The sequence below is a fragment of the Pan paniscus genome, chromosome 18 (genome assembly GCF_029289425.2).
Source record: "Pan paniscus chromosome 18, NHGRI_mPanPan1-v2.0_pri, whole genome shotgun sequence".
NCBI lineage: Eukaryota > Metazoa > Chordata > Mammalia > Primates > Hominidae > Pan > Pan paniscus.
In genome coordinates this window covers 65,339,943-65,360,185 of record NC_073267.2, presented here as the reverse complement: position 1 = coordinate 65,360,185, position 20,243 = coordinate 65,339,943, and the positions used below count along the sequence as shown (strand labels likewise).

The window sequence follows — 20,243 nt, the reverse complement described above, 5'->3', positions numbered from 1 at the left end:
TTAATGAGCAGATAATGGCTAAGTGTGAGATCAAGGCAGCTTTGGGGAAAGATTAAGAAAAGGCCCTTCTCAGCAGTAGTGGGAGGGCAGACACTGTTGGACTATAGTCTGAAGACTTCACCACAAATGTGCTGGCGAAAGGAGCACCAGTATCACTAAGAAGTTTAGTGGTAAGGCCGGGCACAGTGGCTCCCTCCTGTAATCCCAGCACTTTGGAAGGCCTAGGTGGGCGGATCACTTAAGCCAAGGAGTTCAAGACCAACCTGGGCAACATAAGGAGGCACTGTCTCTACACAAAATTTAAAAATTAGCCAGGCATGGTGGCACATGCCTGTAGTCAAAGCTACTTGGGAGGCTGAGGAAGGAGAATCACTTGAGCACAGGAGGTTGAGGCTGATGTGAACTGTGATCATGCTATTGCACTCCAGTCTGGGCAACACAGCGAGACCCTGTCTCAAAAAAAAAAAGGAAGAAGTTTAGTGGTGGTGGTGGGGTGGCCCTCTTCTGCAGGCCAGGGGACATGGCAGGAGAGGTGGCCGTAGAACTGGGTTCATTAACATTGATGAAGAAGAGGGAGTCTCAGAGTGACTCATCCTGAGGCTGGGTAGTGGCACTTAAGTGCCAGAAGGCAGGAGGCTGCAATTACTTTAATGATCACCAAGGCCAGAGGATCAGACAAGAGGGCTTGACCTGTAAGGAGTGGTGGAGATGGTTAAGGGAGTGTGATGTCTATAGCGGAACACAAACAGACTGTCGACAGAGGTGCTGCTTCACATGCATGATAAAGGATAAAGCAAGCATGGAGGAGTAGCACAAGGCTGAGGGAAGCTGTTCCAGTAAAATGCCACAAATCTTTGCTCAGTTCCCAGATCTGTGGCAATTGTCAGATCTTGAAACCGCTGAATGAAAAGGTGGCCAGATCCTTAGAAAGAAGGACTTCACACAATTGCAGCAAGTATATACCATGATAATTTTCCTAGTTCTTTTCCGAAGGGATGTATGGTTGTTTGTTTGGGTGACTGTGTACTGAGCAAATATTTCCAGGACTAATGGACACAGAGTCTGAAGTGACATTGCTATGTAGAGACCTAAAGTGTCACCATGACCCCCCTGTTAGAGTGGGGACCTACGAGAGCCAGGTAGTGAATGGAACTTTAGCTAAAGACTGGCTTACAGTGGGCTCGCTGTGTCAATAGACCCCACCAATAGTGGTCATTTCTCTAGTGCCCAGGTGCATCAGTTGGGAGTGATATATTTGGAGTAATCCTCCAAGGATTCCCAGGATTCCCTGGAGAATGAATAAGGAATCCATGGTCTGTGAGGTAAGAGCTATCACATTGGGGAAGCGGAAATAGAAACCTCTGAAACTGCTAGAAGCCAATAGGCTCCCACTTCATGGCCAAGTTAGTAAAGAAAAAACAATATTGTATCCTCAGAGAGGGATATAGCAGAGATTAGCACCACTGTTAAAGACCTAAAAGATGCAACGGTGGGCCGGGTGCAGTGGCCCACACCTGTAATCCCAGCACTCTGTGAGGCCGAGATGGGAGGATCATGAGGTCAAGACACCGAGACCATCCTGGCCAACATGGTGAAACCTTGTCTCTATTAAAAAAAATACAAAAATTAGCTGGGTGTGGTGGTGCATGCCTGTAATCCCAGCTACTTGGGAGGCTGAGGCAGGAGAATCACTTGAACCCAGGAGGTGGAGGTTGCAGTGAGCCATCCTGCCACTGCACTCCAGCCTGGTGACAGAGCGAGACTCCATCTAAAACGAAACAAAACAAAACAAAACAAAACAAAAAACAAAAAAAAGATGCAATGGTGGTGGTGCCTTTCACAATTCCATTCAATTCATCAGTCTGGCTGCTGCAGAAGTTGAACAGCCCCTGGAGAATGACTGTAGACTACCACACACTCAACCAAGCGGTAACTCTGATCATAGCTGCTGTGCTAGGTGTGGCATCCCTGCTTGAGCAGGTGAATAAGGCTTCTACTATAAAGTATGCTGCAGCTGTAGATTTGGTGAACTCAATCTTATCCATTCCAACTAGAACAATTCGCATCTACATGGGATGAAAAATATTCAGTTACAGGGATAGCTGCCTCTCACAATATAGTCCATTTCACTGCCTGGATGTCCCAAGAACATCACGCTCACATGTTACATTTACAACTTCATGCTCAATGGACAGGATGAGCAAGAGGTGGCCAGCCCTCTGGAGGCTTTGTGCTCCAGAGGGTGGGAGATAAGCCCTTTGGAAACTCAAGGAAGGGACATTTCAGTGAAGGTTTTAGGAATCCCATGGGCAGAACATGCTAGGATTTCTCCACTAAAGTAGAAGAAAAATCTAACTGTCTTGCAACTCTTGCTAAAAAGAAGGAGGCAAAGTCTCCTTGGTATGTGAAGGCAGCACATTCCACACCTAGACATGTGGCTCTAGCCCAAATTCCAGATCACGTGAAAGACCACCAGGTTTGAGTGGGATAGGGTCTGAAGAAGAAATGGCACTGGCAAGTCCAGGCTGTGGATCAATCAGTCCTGTTGCCTGGGTGATATGATTTGGCAGGCCTGTGACGGTGGAAACGTCAGGGATAGGAGAAGGTGCAGGTGGAGCTCATAGCAAGCTCCAGTGGGAAGATCATGATGTGGTCTCTGCAATTCTGGTGTAAGTCCATGCCTACTACAGTAGGGAATTAAACCCCTTTGAGAATCGCCTCTGTGCATTAGTGGGTCCTGGTATCAAAAAAATGCTGGACCATGGACACCAAGTGACCATGCATCCAGAACATTCCATTAGGAGATAAGTCCTGGCTATAAATCTCTTTTAGGAAGGACTGGGGGTATGTTTATAGTTATATATTTATAGTGACATTGCATAGTCCTCTCTTGAAGGACCCAGACTCCTTAAAACAATGAGCTCAGTAGGTTTGACAAGTGGTTCAGATCTGGAAAGATCTAGTAAGGGATTGTGATTTTTCATTGTTATGGCCGACATAAACTTCTAATCATCACCTCTTGACTTTCTCTGATTTTACAAGTTAAACAACATTCAAGTTGGCTGCCTGTCTACTTTACTTCTAGGAATACCATGACCTATTAGCCATTGTCATAGATCTCTGTGGGACAAGGCATCCTGGTTGCCACTCTGGTTTTTTTGCCCATTAAGGTAATTATTTCCACCTTACCTCTGGTTATGCAGCACAACCTGGCCTCTGCTATTCCAGACCCTTCATTCACACCGATACTAGGGATCCCATTTCTATGGTAGCTAACAAGGATTATCACCACTGAGCTTCTCAAATAATTCCTTCCTGCCTAGCAAATTCTTTACTGCCTTAGTGAAGGGATCCTCTGTCACTCTCAGGAAGCATTATCAGGTAGTGGGTCCCTCATTCTAGGAGATGTATTTATTTTAACAGTTCCGCATCCCTGAACCTTCTCATCTCTTCATCAATACTTGGCCATTCTAATTGGCTAATTCTAACATCTCCATTGCATTTGCTGTAGGCTGTCATCATGTCCCTGCTTCATGGGTCCACTCTCATAGCATATTAGCATCTGCCCGAGGCATTCTTGAGTACAGTAAGTCCTGCATCATGAGAATGTGCTCTTGTGCTAATAAATTCTCTCCTACCCAGTATTACCTTCTGCTCCACCCCTCAGGCTTACCACCCTCAAGACCAACCTCCACGCATGTTTTTCTCTGTTCCTACCAGGACATAATAGCCACATCACGTGATTCATTCACTAGGAAATCCCTTTTCTCCTGGGGAAGGGACTCATGTTCTTGTTTAAGCTGTGCTTAAGCCTGGCCCTGGTTACTGGCTTGGAAGAATGAGTGGATTGGGTGATCTTGATGAGGAAAAGCTTTATCTTGGGAAGCATCTATCACAGGTCAAGTCTATGCATTGTTACCAGAGTACAAGTGTCTGGTGTCTCCTAGTAAGGAGAGGCTTCCTTCTGCCAGGCTGGAGAGTTTAGGAGAAGCCAGGTATTCATAGTTCTCAAATGCATCCATCCAGATGTCCCAATTCCACGTCTCAGGGTCTCAATCATTCCCTGTTGGTGATCTAACTTTAACTTAGGACATTTTTCAAGGCTATAGGCTCAACCTTACCTTTACTCCTATAGTCTCAGAGACCCTTAGACTCTGGGTCTAATTTTCAGCATAGTCAAACTATGGTTCCAGGAGACACAGCTATCTTTAAAAGCTGCTAGGAGGCCTTCTGATTTTCACAGTGTACTCTGTATTGATAGCTGATTAACAGAGACTGCCATTTTCTTCAAGGTTTCCAAGGCAGTTAACAAAAGGCAGCCAACACCACAATACTTGTAATTACCCTTGCCTCTATACCTAGAGGTGCTAGTGTTAATGCATGCCTCAGCGCAGCCCACTCCTCTGAACCACATCCCAGTCCACCACTGACAGTCTTAGTAACAGGATGCTGTCTGACTAGGGGGGAGATCCAGTTTCAGAATCTCACTGAGGGTCTGCTGTCTAGGTCTCCTTCTCATACTGACTGACTTGGTTTGTGTGCCTGAAAGCAGAGCCTGAGGCAGGGATTTGGGTAAAAAGTAGATTACTCAGGAGCAAGGGTGGAGGGGAGGAGGGAAGGTGAGACAAGGGGGTGTTCCTGAAACTGATGCTGTGAGCAATGGGAGCCCCACTTCCTAGGACTTTCATGCAGCACACAGAATACCTCAGAGCTCCCTCAGCTCTCATGACCCTTCTGTTGAGGGTTCCTCCTGGGGGACTCCATCTGTCCTGTAATTCTGGTCTCACTTGAGCAAAGACAGAAGGGACATTTCTGCCCTGGGGCAGAAAATAGAAAGCCAGGGCCCAACCATGCTTCAGGTGGTATGCTGTCAGTGCAAGGGGTGGCTGGGCCTGCACACTACTGTCCACTGCAGCCATGGCTTAAATCCGAGGTGGGCTGAAGTTTTGTGACCTGCATGAGAGATCACATGGTCCTTGTCTTAGTCATCGTCATCATTATCATTGGGTATACCACCTATAGAACAAGGGCAGGGTACTGTAAATAATAGAGTCATCAAAAAGTGCATGGGCAGGAAGAGGAGAATGATTCTAGAGAGGAGGTCTGCATGGAAGAAGTGGTTTTTCATGGAATCTTTAAGACAATCTTTAGGATTTCATTGGGTAAAGAAGTCACCTAAGTGTGGTGGCCCATGCCCGGCCACACCCCTGTAATCCCAGAGCTTTGGGAGGCAGAAGCTGGTGGATCACTTGAGACCAGGAGTTGGAGACCAGCCTGGGAAACATAGTGAGACTCCATCTCTACAAAAATTTTTAAAAAATTAGCCAGGTGTGGTGGTGTGCACCTGTAGTCCTAGCTACTTGGGAGACTGAAGTGGGAGGATCGCTTGAGCCCAGGAGTTTGTCATGCCACTGTGCTCAAGCCTGGGTGACAGAGAGACACTGTCTCAAAAAGAAAAAAGAAAAGAAAAGAATTCAAGGCAAAACACTCCAGGGGAGGAAAACATAACAAACACTGGATATAGTGATGGGGGTGCAGTGATGAGATGCAGGAGTGGAGGTACAGTGATGGGGTGCAGTGATGAGGTATAGAGATGGGATGCAGTGATAGGGTGCAGTCATGGGCTTGCAGGGATGGGAGATAGTGGCCTGCAGAGGTGGGGTACAGTGATGAAGTATATTGGTGAGAGTTCAGTGGTAGGGCGCAGTAATGGGGGTACAGTGATGTAGTACAATGGTGGGGTTGCAGTGATGGAGTGCAGTGATGCAGTGCAGTGGTGGGGTGCAGTGGTGAGGTGCACTGTTAGGGGTACAGTGGTAGGGTGCAGTGATGGGGTGCAGTGATGGAGTGCAGCAATGGACTATAGAAATGGGGAGCACTGGTGGAGTGCAGTGGTGGGGTGCAGTGATGGGGTAGCAGTGGAGGTGCAATGGTGGGGTGCAGTGGTGGGGTGCAGTGGTAGGGTACAGCGATGGGATAATGATGGAGGTGGAGTGATGGGGTACAGTGATGTGGGTGCAGTGATGGGGTGCAGCAATGGAGTGCAGTGATGGGGTGAAGTGGTGGGATACAGTGATGGGGTGCAGCAATGGGCTGTAGAAATGGGGTGCAGTGGTGGGGTGCAGTGATGGAGTGCAGTGGGAGGTGCAGTGATGGGGTGCAGTGGTAGGGTGCAGTGATGGTGGTTAAATGGTGGGGGTGCGGTGGTGGGATGCAGTGATGGAGGTAGTGGTGGGGGTGCAGTGATGGGTGTAGTGATGGAGTGCAGTGGTAGGGTACAGCGATGGGTTAATGGTGGAGGTGCAGTGATGGGGTTCAGTGGTGAGATGCAGCAGTGGTGTGCAGTGGTGGGGGTGCAGTCATGGGGTGTTGCAATGGGGTGTAGTGATGGGTGCAGTGGTGGGATGCAGAGATGAGGTGCAGCAATGGGCTGTAGAAATGAGGTGCAGTGGTGGGGTGCAGTGATGGGGTGCAGTGGTGGGGGTAGTGGTGAATGCAGTGTGGGGGTGCAGTGGTAGAGTGCAGTGATGGGGTGCAGTGGTGGGGGTAGTAGTGGGGGTACAGTGATGGGGTAGCAGTGGGGTTGCAATGAGGCATTAGTTTGGAATTGTAGAATGGAGCCAGATGAGAAAAGATTTGAAGGTCAAGTTAAAATGTTTGGGTTTAATATGAAAGTGTGAGGTGTCTGGAGAAACAGGTTATGAGATGGAAGCTCTAAGGCTTCCCAGCTGTGGGTCCACGTGTGGTGTGTGGGGCCTTGCCCGGTGACCTGATTCCAGCACCAGAGCACCACTCCTTTGTTTTGTCCACCTACAGGCTGGTTTCCACCCTGAGGCAGCTGCCATTGCTCTTGTACCTTCAAGGTTCCTTTAGCCTCCCTTTATGAGAATTCAAAAGTGGGCTTTGATCTTTACCACCTATCAGCAGGGGTAGATTAACCTATGTTTTAAGCCAAGCTGCTTAAAGAACAAGCCCTTAACCCTCATCTTGGTTTTCTCCCTCAGGGTTTCAGCAGAGCAATCTGGGAGAACAGGGAGAGCCTATCAAAGGTCTGTGTCTCCCAGGGGCCATCCAGGCCACTGGCCTGTGCTACTAATGGGGACATCAAGGTCCAAGGAGGTGATGTCAAGTGGTTATTCAGCTTTCTAGAAGATTGAGTAATTTTTCATGGCCCAATAACTGCAGAAGCCAGCCCATCCTCCCAGATCTTTCTATTGCCGCTCCTTTCCTACTCCCTCCTCCCCAAATTGCAAAGCCTGCAGCTCGAGGGCAGGAAACCTGGGCTTTAGTCCCAGCTGTTCTGCTTCTCAGCTTTGTGATATTGGACCAGTAATCCTACCTTGCAAAATATCAGTTTCCTAATCTACAAAATGAGACTAATCACATTAAATTAGGTAATAGATGCAAATAAAGCATTTAGCCCAGGGTCTGGTACCTGTAAGGCATTCTATAAATGAAGTCTAGTGGCATTGATTCCTTACATTATCAGTGTTCCCCACAGAGTAGGTCCTGTGCATTAGGGGATGCCTGCGACAGAAGTGGTACCTAGAGAGAACAGCAAATAGAAGACATTTCATTAGGAAACCATTTCCTCTATAGTTCTCTTTGCATTCTGATTTTGTGGAAGAGTAAGACTTTGGTGGTATTATAGCATGTCATATATATATATATATACACACACACATACATATATACACACACACATATATACACACACACACACACATATGTATACATGTAATGCTTGTTAATTTCCATTTTTAGCAAGGAGAATTCTTCACCTCTCTGGTTAATGATAGACAATTACATCTAACTCAATCTGGTAAAGTCCCATTCAGTAATTTAAACAGTTTCTTTAGATAGCATAATCACTTCAAATAAATCCATAGCCTCTCATATTTGCTCCCCACCCCACCCGCACTCCTTGCCAAGATGGTGTCTGGCTGTGTGAGTTATGGGATGCTAATAGGACCACATGAGTGGGAGGGCAGAGGGAGCTTGGACCCACTTGCAGAAGTCCTTGCGTTGTTGTGGTCTCCACAGCAATGTCCCACTGCCAGGGCTCCTGGGAGGAGGATGAATTCTTAAGTGGTGAGCTCATGGTCTGTCCTCTCATCTTGATCAAAGCCCACTGATTCCCCCTGACTGACTCAGTGCCCTACCTCACCCTGCCCAGTGCTCAACACTGTGCTCCAGCACAGGCCAGGTTGTGGTTTCACTCTGTTCTCGAGTCCATGAAGCACCTCTGTAGCCCCCTGCCTTCCTCCTCCTCTAGCTCCCAGCCAGGTTGGTAGTCACCTCCAAGTTTTCTTCGAAGCCACACGGTGATGTCTGGATCAATTTCAAGGAATTTGGGATCCAAGGGAAATAGGAGCACCCCCTGAGATCTCTCTTAGTCCAACCACTTCTGCTCTGCTGTGGCTGCCCCAGGTTGGTTGAGATGTGGAACCCTTCTGTCACTATCCTCCTGGAGAACCCTTCACTACTTAGCACACACTTCATCCTTAGCACACATTTCAGCCCATCACTGCACCCCATCACTTTACCTCATTGCTGTACCCCTTTAGGACCTACGTCTAAGAGGGGGAGTCAGGGCACTTTGCATCACACATGCTTTCCCTACCTCTGTTCCCTTCTCCTTTCCAAAATCCACTGTACAGAAAGGCCGGATTTTCCTGTTTGTCTTACTTTGGGGATCTTCTCCACCATACACCACCCTTTCGTTGTAATGGTTGCTAGAGGCAAAGGGAATGGTTTTTTGGTATAGAAATGCAACATATATTGGCTTGCTCTTCCCAAAAGCTCTTTCTTATTGCACTAGGTAGATACAATTTTCTTTAATAACAGCTTTTAAAAAATGTCAATTTAAAGAAAAAAAATCAAGTAAATTGATAGTCAGTTTGGTAGTGGGAATGGTACAAATTGTGAAGACAGAAGGTCTAGGGCTGAGCTTTGGGAAGCCACAGGGCACACGTACGAAGCTGTGATGAATATGTACATGGAAAAGTCCTAGGTGTACTCCAAGGTGGAAGACAGTCATGGCTACAATTTGTTAGAAAATAAGAGAGGTTGGAAAAGCAAAGCACTAAAAAGTTCAGGAGAATCAGGGGAAGGTTCTCGGAAGAGGTGGCAGTTAAATTGGATTTTAAAGAAGAAGCTGGAGAAGAAAGACATCCAAAATGGGGGTGGTGGTGTTGGCAACAAGCTAGTTTGTGTGAAGTGCTTTAAAAGAGTTGGGTGAGCAGTGGTGTACAGAATTGATAATATTTCTGGTCAGATGAAGGGACAGATTTGAAGGCCAGCGAGAATCTTTTCGGTGGCAACTATGAAGGGCCGGAGGGGAAATAATATAATCGAAGAAGCCTCAAGGTTGCCAAGGAGGCTGTAGACCAAATGGCCATTGAAGACTCTTGTTGGCAGGGCCAGCCGGGCTGCTAGTCTGGGCTGGCAGTGCTTGTGCCTTCAGAGCCACTCGCTTGTCCCAGCAGCAACCTTCTTCCTCTTCTCAGAAACTTCTCAGCTTCTCTGACCTGCACTGTGTCTTTCTGGCATCACAGGCAGGTCTGGAAACCTCATTCATCCTTGGGTCTCTAGAACTCATAATCTTAAAATGTCTTGCCTGGTCTGGAATGTCTTTTCTGTTTCCCCCATCCCGGAAGTCCAAAGCCTATCAAATTATCTTTCCCCAGCTCAATAGTTAATCATCAGCTTCTTATGTAAATCAGAACAGGAAAGTCTTGCTTGGTCAATTCCTTTGAGAATATTGTTCTGATGCTGTTCTTCAGTAACTCTGCTGCCTCTGCCTGCCTATTCAGCATTTGCCTGTTAACAGGAAGCTCTTTCTGGCTCCCAACTGAAGCTCTCTGAGGCCAGCAGCCGCCATCAATGTTCACAGAGTGCAGGCAGGCAGCCAAATGAGCGGGAATTGGGTGCACCCAGGCCAGATCCTAATTTGGGCTATCTGGGTCCTTGCAGCCCCCACCAAAGGTGAGATATCCAATGGGAAAGGAGGGCTCTCAGAAGATGGGGTGGGTGAGGATTTTCCACTGGTAGAAATGAAGTTTTTCTTCAGAGGTCTCTGAGGGCCAGTGGAGAGCTATGTAGTACTTTGATGGCATCAGTGTTCTGCTGTTGCCGAGAACCTAGGACCAGAGCTTCCTTCTTGGGAGTGGGTAGCACACAGAAGATCCTGGTTCTGCCTTTGGGTTGCTCACACCCTGCAAGGGGTTTAGAGGGGCTCCATCCTGAGCACTGGGGAAGCGTGAGGAGCAGAGCCTGTGCTTCTGTACTCCTGGCTGCGGCGACAGGACTTTCAGTAATGAAATGACATTAGAAATAGTGCTAAGACACCCAGGTTTTGCTAAGTAAGTAGCTGGGCAGTTTCCTTCCCAAGGCTCCACGTTCTGTGTGGTGACTGAGACCCCTGAATGCCCAGTCTCCCAAAGTGCCATCTTTATGCTCCTGGAAGTAGACGAGTTGATTTCAGGAAGTATCTGCATGAGAATTTTAAATTTTCACCCATGAATATTCATGTGTATTCAAAAGCATATACCTAACTCACCAAAATCACAATTCCATAAATGTCATTACTTGGAATTCTTCTAGGTAAAATTTTAAAAGGAGTTTATTGGAATTAAATTTTAAGAAAAAAAAAGAAGCCAGCAATCATGCAGGTGCTGCACAGATATGCCAGCAGTGGTGCTGGAGGGTGTGGAGTGACAGAAGTGTAGGAACCCCTGGGAAGATGAGTTTGTGGCATCCCAGGATCTACAGAGTTCGGTATGTGTCAATCCTGTAGAAAGAAAGCGCTCTCAGCAGAAGGGAGATGGGTTTCTGAGTGAATGGGGGAAAATTTTGTTGCTAGGTACTGCTGGGCTCCTAGGAGAAACTAAGTCAGTGGTTTCATGGGGGTGACTTCTACAGCAATCTTGGAAAAAGCCATGGAACTGGATTCATGGAGAGGGAACCTGGATACCACCAGCTGCACAGCTTCTGAGTGAAGGAAGCACATCCCCACTGGGGAGCTCCAGACTGGGTGGGCCATTGCCCTGCCTGTCCCCAGCCTGCTCCTGATTCCTCCCATGTGTTCCCGCAGGGCCTTCTGCTGAAGGGCCACAGAGGAACACCAGGCTGGGATGGATTCAGGGCAAGCAAGTCACCGTGCTGGGAAGCCCTGTGCCTGTGAACGTGTTCCTCGGAGTCCCCTTTGCTGCTCCCCCGCTGGGATCCCTGCGATTTATGAACCCGCAGCCTGCATCGCCCTGGGATAACTTGCGAGAAGCCACCTCCTACCCTAATTTGTAAGACCAGGTTCGGGCCCACGGGTGGTTTGTGACTCTGGGAGTGGCAGGAATTCAGGTCATGCAGCCCAGTGTGAAAGAAGAGGGATTGGCGTGGATGGGGGAGGAGGGAGAGAGAGGGCTTGAGACTCGGGCGATTGGTTTGGTAATCCCCTGACTCCTAAACTGGCTGATGGCCAGGTCACTGGAGGCATCTTTAAAAATATACAGATTCTCCAAGCTCCCTTCTGAACTTTCTGAATCAGAATATCCCGAGCTGAGCCCAGGAAACTATTATCTGAATGCTTTTTAGAGACTCTGATCACCAGCCAGTTTTTTTAGAAGTGCTGAAATAGGCATACTGAGTCCTTTGGTCAGAAGGGACTGTCTAGGTATCTTCTTGTGACCTCTCACCCAAGCCTGGCCTCTATGGTCAGACTGGGTGAGGGTTTTATTGAGAAGAACCACACTAGAAGGGTGTTAGCTCCAGCTGTCAAAACGGTGCCTGATGCAATACCTAGTCTGTGGTGAACTCCGTAAATACCCGTGGAATGAACATGTGGATGTGTCTCTGTGACGCAGGGACTCTGGGAGGTGAGGAGCTCCTGGTCACTGCAGATTTCCAAGCTCGGTTAGGTAACCAGTTACCAGGTTAATTGTGGAGGGGTGAGGTGAGACTTACTGGGTGGGCAGTGAGACTTGAAAATCCCCTAGAATCTTCCAACTCTTTAGATTCTGTCAAGCTCTCAGGTTGGGCCACATGGGTTCCTGGCAGAAGAAATTCTGGTGCCAGGATATTCCCTAAGCCACAGAAGATGACCCCATGTGGTCCAAGGACTGAGGACATCAAGCTGAAACTCATTTGTTTGTGCGTTCATTCATTCATCCAACTAATATTCATTGTGAACCAACTTGATAACTGGCTCTCCATTAGGCTTGGGGACGCCGCAGGGGTTGAGTCACAGCTGTCGTCAGGGAGCATGCAGAGGGGTGATGGTGGCAGGAACGTAAACAGTAATTGACAGCTAAAATATAAGATGGCAAGGGCAACCATTAGGGTGTCAGGGAAGGGTGCTGAGGGGATACAAAGACCCACCTGGACTAGCTTTGATGGGAGGTCAGAGACGGCTTTGCTGAAAGCGCTGAGGCCTGATCAACAACATACAAAGGGGGCAAGGAGGCATAAACACCTGTCAGGAGAAGACGTACAGCAATATTGCACACTATTCTATTAAGAATTGATTGCGTACACAGTATGGTAGAAGCATTCACATTTACAGCCTTGCTTAATCTTACGGTGTATCATGCTCTGTGCTGGTGCTCTGAGGTACAGAGGTGACTAAAATAGAGTCTTAGGCTTTTAGCTGCTCACAGTTGAGCTGGGGATGATGATAATGCACATGCACAAGCTCAGGACAAGTTCTGGAAAAGAATGCAAAGTAGGTGGGTGTTTCCGAAGAAGAGGTATGGTAGAACTGGAGAAATCTCAGAAGGCTTCTCGGAGGAGGTGGCAAGCTGGAGTGACTCTAAAACAAAGGGAAGAATGTGAGCACGCAGATACAGGGAGAGAGCAGTCGAGGCAAGGGCCCGGCTTGAGCAAAGCCTGGGTGCAGGAGTCTCCCTGCCAGTCTATCCTGGGTGGTTCCAGGTAGAGAGGCCTGGAAATGTTCCTTTGCTCGTCTGGGGACAGAATAGGGAGCCGCAGGGGCAAAGCCCTTGTTATTCGACTATGTCCTGCCCTCTACAGTTTGGGGAATTGTTGGGCCAGCTTGGGTCATTATGTGTGTCTATATTATGGTGGTGGCATAGGAGGGTGGTGTAGGCATGGGAGGGTGGTGGGGGTAATGGTGCAATTATTCTACACCATGTGCTTTCCTACCCAGTAACCAGATCAATGAGAATTATAATTTGCTTGCTTGTTTGTTTTGGAAACCATGGGGGTTTGGGCATGATTGGACTTTGTACCGGTAGCTGCCTCTTCTGCTCAGGCAGAGGAGATGGCCAGGCCTCCCCGCTGTCAGAAGAACTGGCCCTTCCCAGGCAAGTTTGCTGATAACTTTTTCTGAGGGTTTTCTCCTCTCCTTCTCCAAGGTGCTTCCAGAACTCAGAGTGGCTGCTCTTAGATCAGCACATGCTCAAGGTGCATTACCCCAAATTCGGCGTGTCAGAAGACTGCCTCTATCTGAACATCTATGCGCCTGCCCACGCCGATGCAGGCTCCAAGCTCCCCGTAAGGCTGCCTGCTGTGTGCTTCGGGCTCCAGCTAGCAAGACCTTGGCCTGGGATCCAGGCAGTGCAGCTACATGTCTGGAATTGGAACTATCCCCTGTTGGGTAAAAGGGAAATGTAATCACATCAACAATTTTAAAAAATCATTCGAATGATAGATTCACATGATCAGTTTTTCTGATTGATTCTTTATTGGCAGTGCCTTAACTTTTAATTTTTATTTTGTTTTGTTTTCCCCTCTGTTGCGTATTTAGTGACCTGTAAGCTTTCAGAAAAGACACTGCTTAAAAGGAATCTGACTTTTTTCTTAAATTTGAGGTATCTTTTTTCAAAAAGAATAATTTTATCCTCCAACTTTTCTGTTTATAATGAAGAGAGTCATGTAATCATGTTAAGTGTTTCATTTAAGAATATAAAATATCCCTGTGTCAGTAAGTGGGGGAAAGGCATGTTCTATTTTTTAGCCACACCCTCTCATCCTCTTCTCTTCCTCATGCCTCTGCCAGGGGAAACTGGCTGTCTTGTATCATAACAGTAATGTCTATTAAATGCTTGCTGTGTGCCAGGCACAGTACATGATCTGATTTAACTCCCATGCTAACCCAGTGGGTAAGGACGATTTGGACCCATTCCACAGATGGAGAAGACGAGGCACAGGAAGGGCATAAGTGACTTGCTCCATGTTGTACACACAGTAGGCACTAGATTCTGGCACCAAAGTCAGAGGTTTGTCCACCTCCCCTTTCCTCAGTGGCTTTCTTCTCTTTACCTGCCCCAAAGGCTGTAATCTCTAATATGACCTTAAGAAAGAGAATGGAAGGGATTTGTTATTAAATATATAAATAGAGATAATGGCATTTGAATGTTTTATGTTCCCTGATCCCAGTTTTTCTAATCAATAAACATTTTACTCTTCCCTGTTTTTTTTTGGGACAGAGTCTTTCTCTGTTGCCCAGGCTGGAGTGCAGTTGTGCAAACTTGGCTCACTGCAACCTTTGCCATCCGGGCTCAAGGGATTCCTGTGCCTCAGCCTCCCAAGTAGCTGGGATTACAGGTGCCTGCCACCATACCTGGCTAATTTTTTGTTTAGTAGAGACAGGCTTTCACCATATTGCCCAGGGTGGTCTTGAACTCCTGAGCTCAGGCAATCCACCCACGTCAACCTCCCAAAAGTGTTGGGATTACAGGTGTGAGCCACTGTGCCTGACCCTTCCTCTTTCTCTTCTTTCTTTCTTCATTTTTCATCCTTTCTCCTCCTCCTCTTCCTCCTTCCTCCTTCTCCCTTCCTCTTCCTCTTTCTTCTTCTCCTTCTCCTCTTTTTCTTCCCCCTCCTCCTCTCACCTCCTCCATTCCTCTTTTCTCCCCTCCCCTCCTCTCTTCTTTCTGAAGGTAGAGAGGTTTTCTCTGAAACACCTTGGGCTGCTTTTGCTCTTATACATGGCTTACAATGGTTTCCATCTTCCCGTGGGTCACAGGCTCACTGGTATTTAGTGAACAATTTCTGAGCACTTGAAACTTGAAATGTGCTATTGCTCATTGTTCTATGAGCTTTAGATGCAGAATTTTGTTTAAACCTCATGATAACTTCATAAGTGAGATACTTTCCTTCTTCACATTTTACAGATGAGAAAAATGAGCCTTAGGCTAAGTAATCTTTCCAAGGTCACACAGCTAGTCAGTGGCAGAGCTGGGAGTCAAATCGAGGCACTCAGGTGCCAGAGCCCACATGCTTAACCCTGAGCCTTCTTCAAATGACAAAACCTCGCACCCTGCTTAGCAAGTGGGACATTTATATTTCACCTTAAGAACGTGTGCCTCAAACTGCATGGGGAGGGGAGGTGGTGCCTGGTGGGCTGACTGGACGCTCTTCTCCCCTCCTCAGGTCTTGGTGTGGTTCCCAGGAGGTGCCTTCAAGACTGGCTCAGCCTCCATCTTTGATGGGTCCGCCCTGGCTGCCTATGAGGACGTGCTGGTTGTGGTCGTCCAGTACCGGCTAGGAATATTTGGTTTCTTCACGTGAGTCTCTCCAAATGATGGACATCCCAGATCCCCAAAGGGCAGCAGTGCAGTAGCCATAGACAGTGCCCAGCAACCTAAGAAGGAGCGAGCCTTCAGGGACAATGAACAAAACTGGCCCTAATTTCTTAGGTAATTTTTGCAGCTGTAGCAGATAAATCCCAAAATGTTGGTGGCTTGAAACAATAAAAATCTCTTTCTCACTTGGGTAAAGTTTAATTGAGCATCCCTGATCGACAGACATTCTTCCTCATGGTCAACCAGGGATCTGGCTCCTCACATCTTGAGCTCTGATGTGGATTCTTTAGGGCCTCGATCTTCTGCATTTGGTGGGTGGACCGAAACAGCATGGAGGATCATGCAATGGAGGGTCTCCTGGCCCAGCCTGCAGGTGGCACTTGTCACTTCTGTTCACTCGCCATTGGCAGAACTCAGTCACATGGCCACATCCAGCTGCAAGCGAGCTGGGGCCATGTAGCCCCACTGTGTGCCCTGGAAGAACAGGACACTGTTTGTGTGAGCAGTCGGTGGTGTCTACCTGAGCCTCACCCCAGGGCTTCTCGAATGCTCACCTGAGAATCATCACTCCATCACAGTGGCTTACCTCCTCCAATCACGCCTAACATGTACTGGGCTTTCACTGAACCAGCCATGGGGCTGTGCACTTGCCATGCATTATTTCAACTCACCCTCAAAATAATCCTTCAAGGAAGGTTCTCTGTTGTTATTCTCATTTCACAGCTGGAAAATGGAGGCCCAGAGAGGCCAAACAACTTCCCAGGGGTCACAAAACAGAGCTAGGTCTCTTGACTGCTTCTATTATCCTGTCTAAGACATGGCAGGAGAAGTCCTGATGAGGGTCCAGTGTAAACAAAGAGGAGAAGTGAGAGGTGGGGCCAGGATTATGCTTGCGGGTCACTGTCACATACTATGGTAAAGGCAGCAATGATTCAAATATGAATCCTGCCTTACAGAGGCTCCTGACTATGGGAGAGATAATGCGGGGACAAAAATATCCACATTACCAAGAAGGACATGGTTAATTCTCCAAGAGTGAGAGGCCATGGAGCTGTGGAAACAGAGGAGGGAGTTGCAAGGGATCAGGGAGGCTTCAGAGAGGGGTGGCATTGGAGTTGCACCAGAAGGATGTGGTTGGGTTTGAGGAGAAGGGGTTCAGAGAACATGTGCTTGGCAAAGGGTGCTACCTGTGCAAAAACTAGGAAGTTGGGAGGGAGGTAGCAACACATGGGGATGAAGCAATACTTTTGCAAACTGCACTGGGCCTGTAGCCCTGGAATGTAGCTCTGGGAGTGCTTTGCAGGCAGGAGAGGCTGACGGGGTGCCCTGACCAGGGTAATTACACTTCTAGCTGCTCTATATATTAGGATTCTGCATAAGATTCCTGGGGTAGAAGAGCTTTCAATAATTGCTTATCGTATCTGGTTTTGATCATAGGTAGACGAAGCTACAGCAGGAGATGGATGCGGGAAGGCAAGGACAGGCCTGATAGGGAAAGGCCTTGAATGCCAGGCCATACATGGAGTTTGGGCTTTATCCAACACAGATTGAGGACCAGGAGTACCTTTCACAGAGTAGTGTACCAGGAACCTCACTCTGGAGCAGAGTGGAGGCTGAGCCAGGGGTGCCCAGCTGCAGATAGGGAGCCCCACTGGGAGGCACTGTCTTGATGCAGGCCATGGGGTCATTCAACCACAAAAGCAATAGCTAACATGTATATAACATGAATATGACATGCTTATTTTCTGCCTGGCACTGTCAATCTTCACAACCATGTGGAATGGGCACTATCATTATCCCCATTTTAGACATGAGAAGCATTGAGGCAAAGCAGGTTAAGTGATTTGCCCAAGTTCACCCAGATAATAAGTGGCCAGGCTGTGAATCCTGTGCCCGAGGCTGAGATAGTAACCACTAAGGTATAATGCTTCTCAGGATAAACAGAGATGGAGAAACGGGGACCAGGGTGGGAGCCACAGTAGAATGGAGGTAAAATTGGCAGGGCTTGACTCTTGAGCAGGGGCCTGGGAGAGAGCAGGTGGAGTGAGAGCCAGCTCAGTGGTCATAGACAGTGGAGGGGACCCAGGGGAAGGAGCAGTCTGGAGAACTGGAAAATGGAGGGGAGTAGAATGTGCCCCAGGGTGACGTGCACTGCATGCATGCTTTCGGTCTAGAAATTTCTTTGGTTCTATGGCATTTCCACTTGTTTCATTTGTTCTCCCATTAATCCCATCCCGGGAAACATGCAATTGTGCAGGGGCAGCAGCATGGGGGTGTGGGGTCCCAAAACTGCAGCTTTCTAGCTCTTGGGCAAGGGGGTTTAACCTCTCTGTGCCTGAATTAAAGAGTTGATGTATCCGTTGGTTTCCTGACAGCAGGCTCACAGGTTTAGTGGAAGGGAGCTGGCATGAGCTGCTGCTGTGGAGAAAAGCAGCCTCTGCCCAAACACTTCCCAGCAGAGAGGGAGCACGGGGTTGGGGGATAAACATCGCAGTCTTTCTCTAGCCCACCCTCATGGCACACAGCTGAGGCCTGGGTGATGTCATTCCTAGAGGTCAGCTTTTGAGGGGCAGAGCAGAGAAGGGTGGAGAAGACCCAAAAAAGCAAAAGGAGAAAACCCAGCACCACCTACCTCATAGGTGTGAGGGTTGCAGGAGTATTAGCCTTAAAGCCCTTAGAACAGTGTCTGGTACATGCTGCAGCTGCTGTTATTGTTTTTTGTTTGTTTGTTTATTTTTTTATTTTTATTTTTTTTGAGACAGAGCCTCACTCTATTGCCCAGGCTGGGGTGCAGTGGCATGATCTCAGCTCACTGCAAGCTCCGCCTCCTGGGGTCAAGCCATTCTCCTGCCTCAGCCTCCCGAATAACTGGGACTACAGGTGCCTGCCACCGTGTCCAGCTAATTTTTTTGTATTTTTTTTTTTTTTTTTTTTTTAGCAGAGACGGAGTTTCACCATATTAGTCAGGATGGTCTCAATCTCCTGACATCATGATCTGCCCGCCTCGGCCTCCCAAAGTGCTGGGATTACAGGCATGAGCCACCGTGCCTGGCCTGTTAATTGTTATTGTGACTACTATTAATTTAGTTTCATGGAAAATTCTGTGCTCAGGAAACTTCTTGCTTTCTAGTACAGATCAACTCTCAGGAATGGATTCATGGATTCCAGACAAGCCTGGGCAACACAGGATTCATGGATTGGGATTAATGGATTCTGAGGAACCTGTGAATACTTGAAATTGCAGCTACAATATTGAATGTGCATTTTTCTTAGGTGCATAGCTTTCATCAAATTCTCAAAGAAATCCAAATGTCAGCAAAGTGTGAGAACTGAGTCTGGTTTCCCCAGCTCCTCCAGGCCTCTGACTCTCAGTCCCCTCCCCACTGACACCTGCCCACAGCCTCTGCTGAGAACTTCCAGGGCTGTGGGAAACACACCACGGCTGACTAAGAATTCTCACCCTGCCTCTTGTCCTCAGCACATGGGATCAGCACGCTCCGGGGAACTGGGCCTTCAAGGACCAGGTGGCTGCTCTGTCCTGGGTCCAGAAGAACATCGAGTTCTTCGGTGGGGACCCCAGCTCTGTGACCATCTTTGGCGAGTCCGCGGGAGCCATAAGTGTTTCTAGTCTTGTGAGTTCTCTGCTTTGTGGTTTGAATGAATCTCAGTGCCGGAGGTTCCAAAAATGATGATGAGTCACTAACATTTGATTGGTGCCTTCATGTTGAACAAACCCTTTAATACACATTGTCTTTTTCAAGCCTCACAACACATTATGAGTTAGGGGCTCAGTCTCATTTCACATACAGGACAGCTGTCACTGGGAAAGTTTAAATAAATCACCTAAGGTCACATAGTGAGTAATAATTTGAGGAAAAATCCCTTATATTTGTAGAGGAGAAACCCTAGTATTCAATTGCCAGAGTGGTAATTACTTGTTTAATAGGAAACTCAGCTAAGACATGAAATGCTAAAAGATACATGTAAATATTTTATTTTAATTTAAACCATAAAGTGTATATTCCCTCACCAACAGTTTGATACAGGGCCTTATGTTTGCAGAGTTGGTCTGCTGACTCGATTTCCAACATGGATTGTCTTGCATAAACCACCTGCAAAATTCACTGTCCTCAAATTGCAGTTTCAGTTTCTTTACAGTGGGCGCAAACTTAAAGATGCCTGCAAAGCAGTCTGACTTTAGCGCATTTGGGATTTGTATACTTTTCCTGCAAATATTTTACTTCTTTCTTGTCCACACACAATTTGACAGCAATATAAATAGAGAGATGTTTATCTATATATCTATATCTATATCTATATATTTGTATAGTGTATTTTATATATATACATACACACACATATATGGTTTTTTTGTTTTGTTTTGTTTTGAGATGGAGTTTCGCTTTTGTTGCCCAGGCTGGAGTGCAATGGTGCAATCTAGGCTCACCAGAACCTCCGCCTCCTGGGTTCAACCAATTCTCTTGCCTCAGCCTCCTGAGTAGCTGGGATTACAGGCATGTGCCACCATGGCCAGCTAATTTTGTATTTTTAGTAGAGATGGGGTTTCGCCATGTTGGTCAGGCTGGTCTCAAACTCCCGACTTCAGGTGATCCGCCCACCTTGGGTTCCCAAAGTGCTGGGATTACAGGCGTGAGCCACCATGTCCGGTGACAGCAATATTTTTTTTGAGACAAGTTCTCA

At 47.5% G+C, this 20,243-nt stretch overlaps 1 protein-coding gene across 1 annotated transcript in view; it reads left to right on the top strand.

Moving 5' to 3' along the window:
* Positions 1 to 20,243, top strand: part of CES5A (carboxylesterase 5A) — a 99,646-nt gene that overhangs the window by 59,471 nt on the left and 19,932 nt on the right. The window contains exons 3-6 of the mRNA XM_063598088.1: positions 11,096 to 11,300; positions 13,371 to 13,509; positions 15,391 to 15,524; positions 19,021 to 19,174. Coding sequence (XP_063454158.1) covers positions 11,096 to 11,300; positions 13,371 to 13,509; positions 15,391 to 15,524; positions 19,021 to 19,174 — 632 coding nt within the window. The remainder of the gene's footprint in view (positions 1 to 11,095; positions 11,301 to 13,370; positions 13,510 to 15,390; positions 15,525 to 19,020; positions 19,175 to 20,243) is intronic.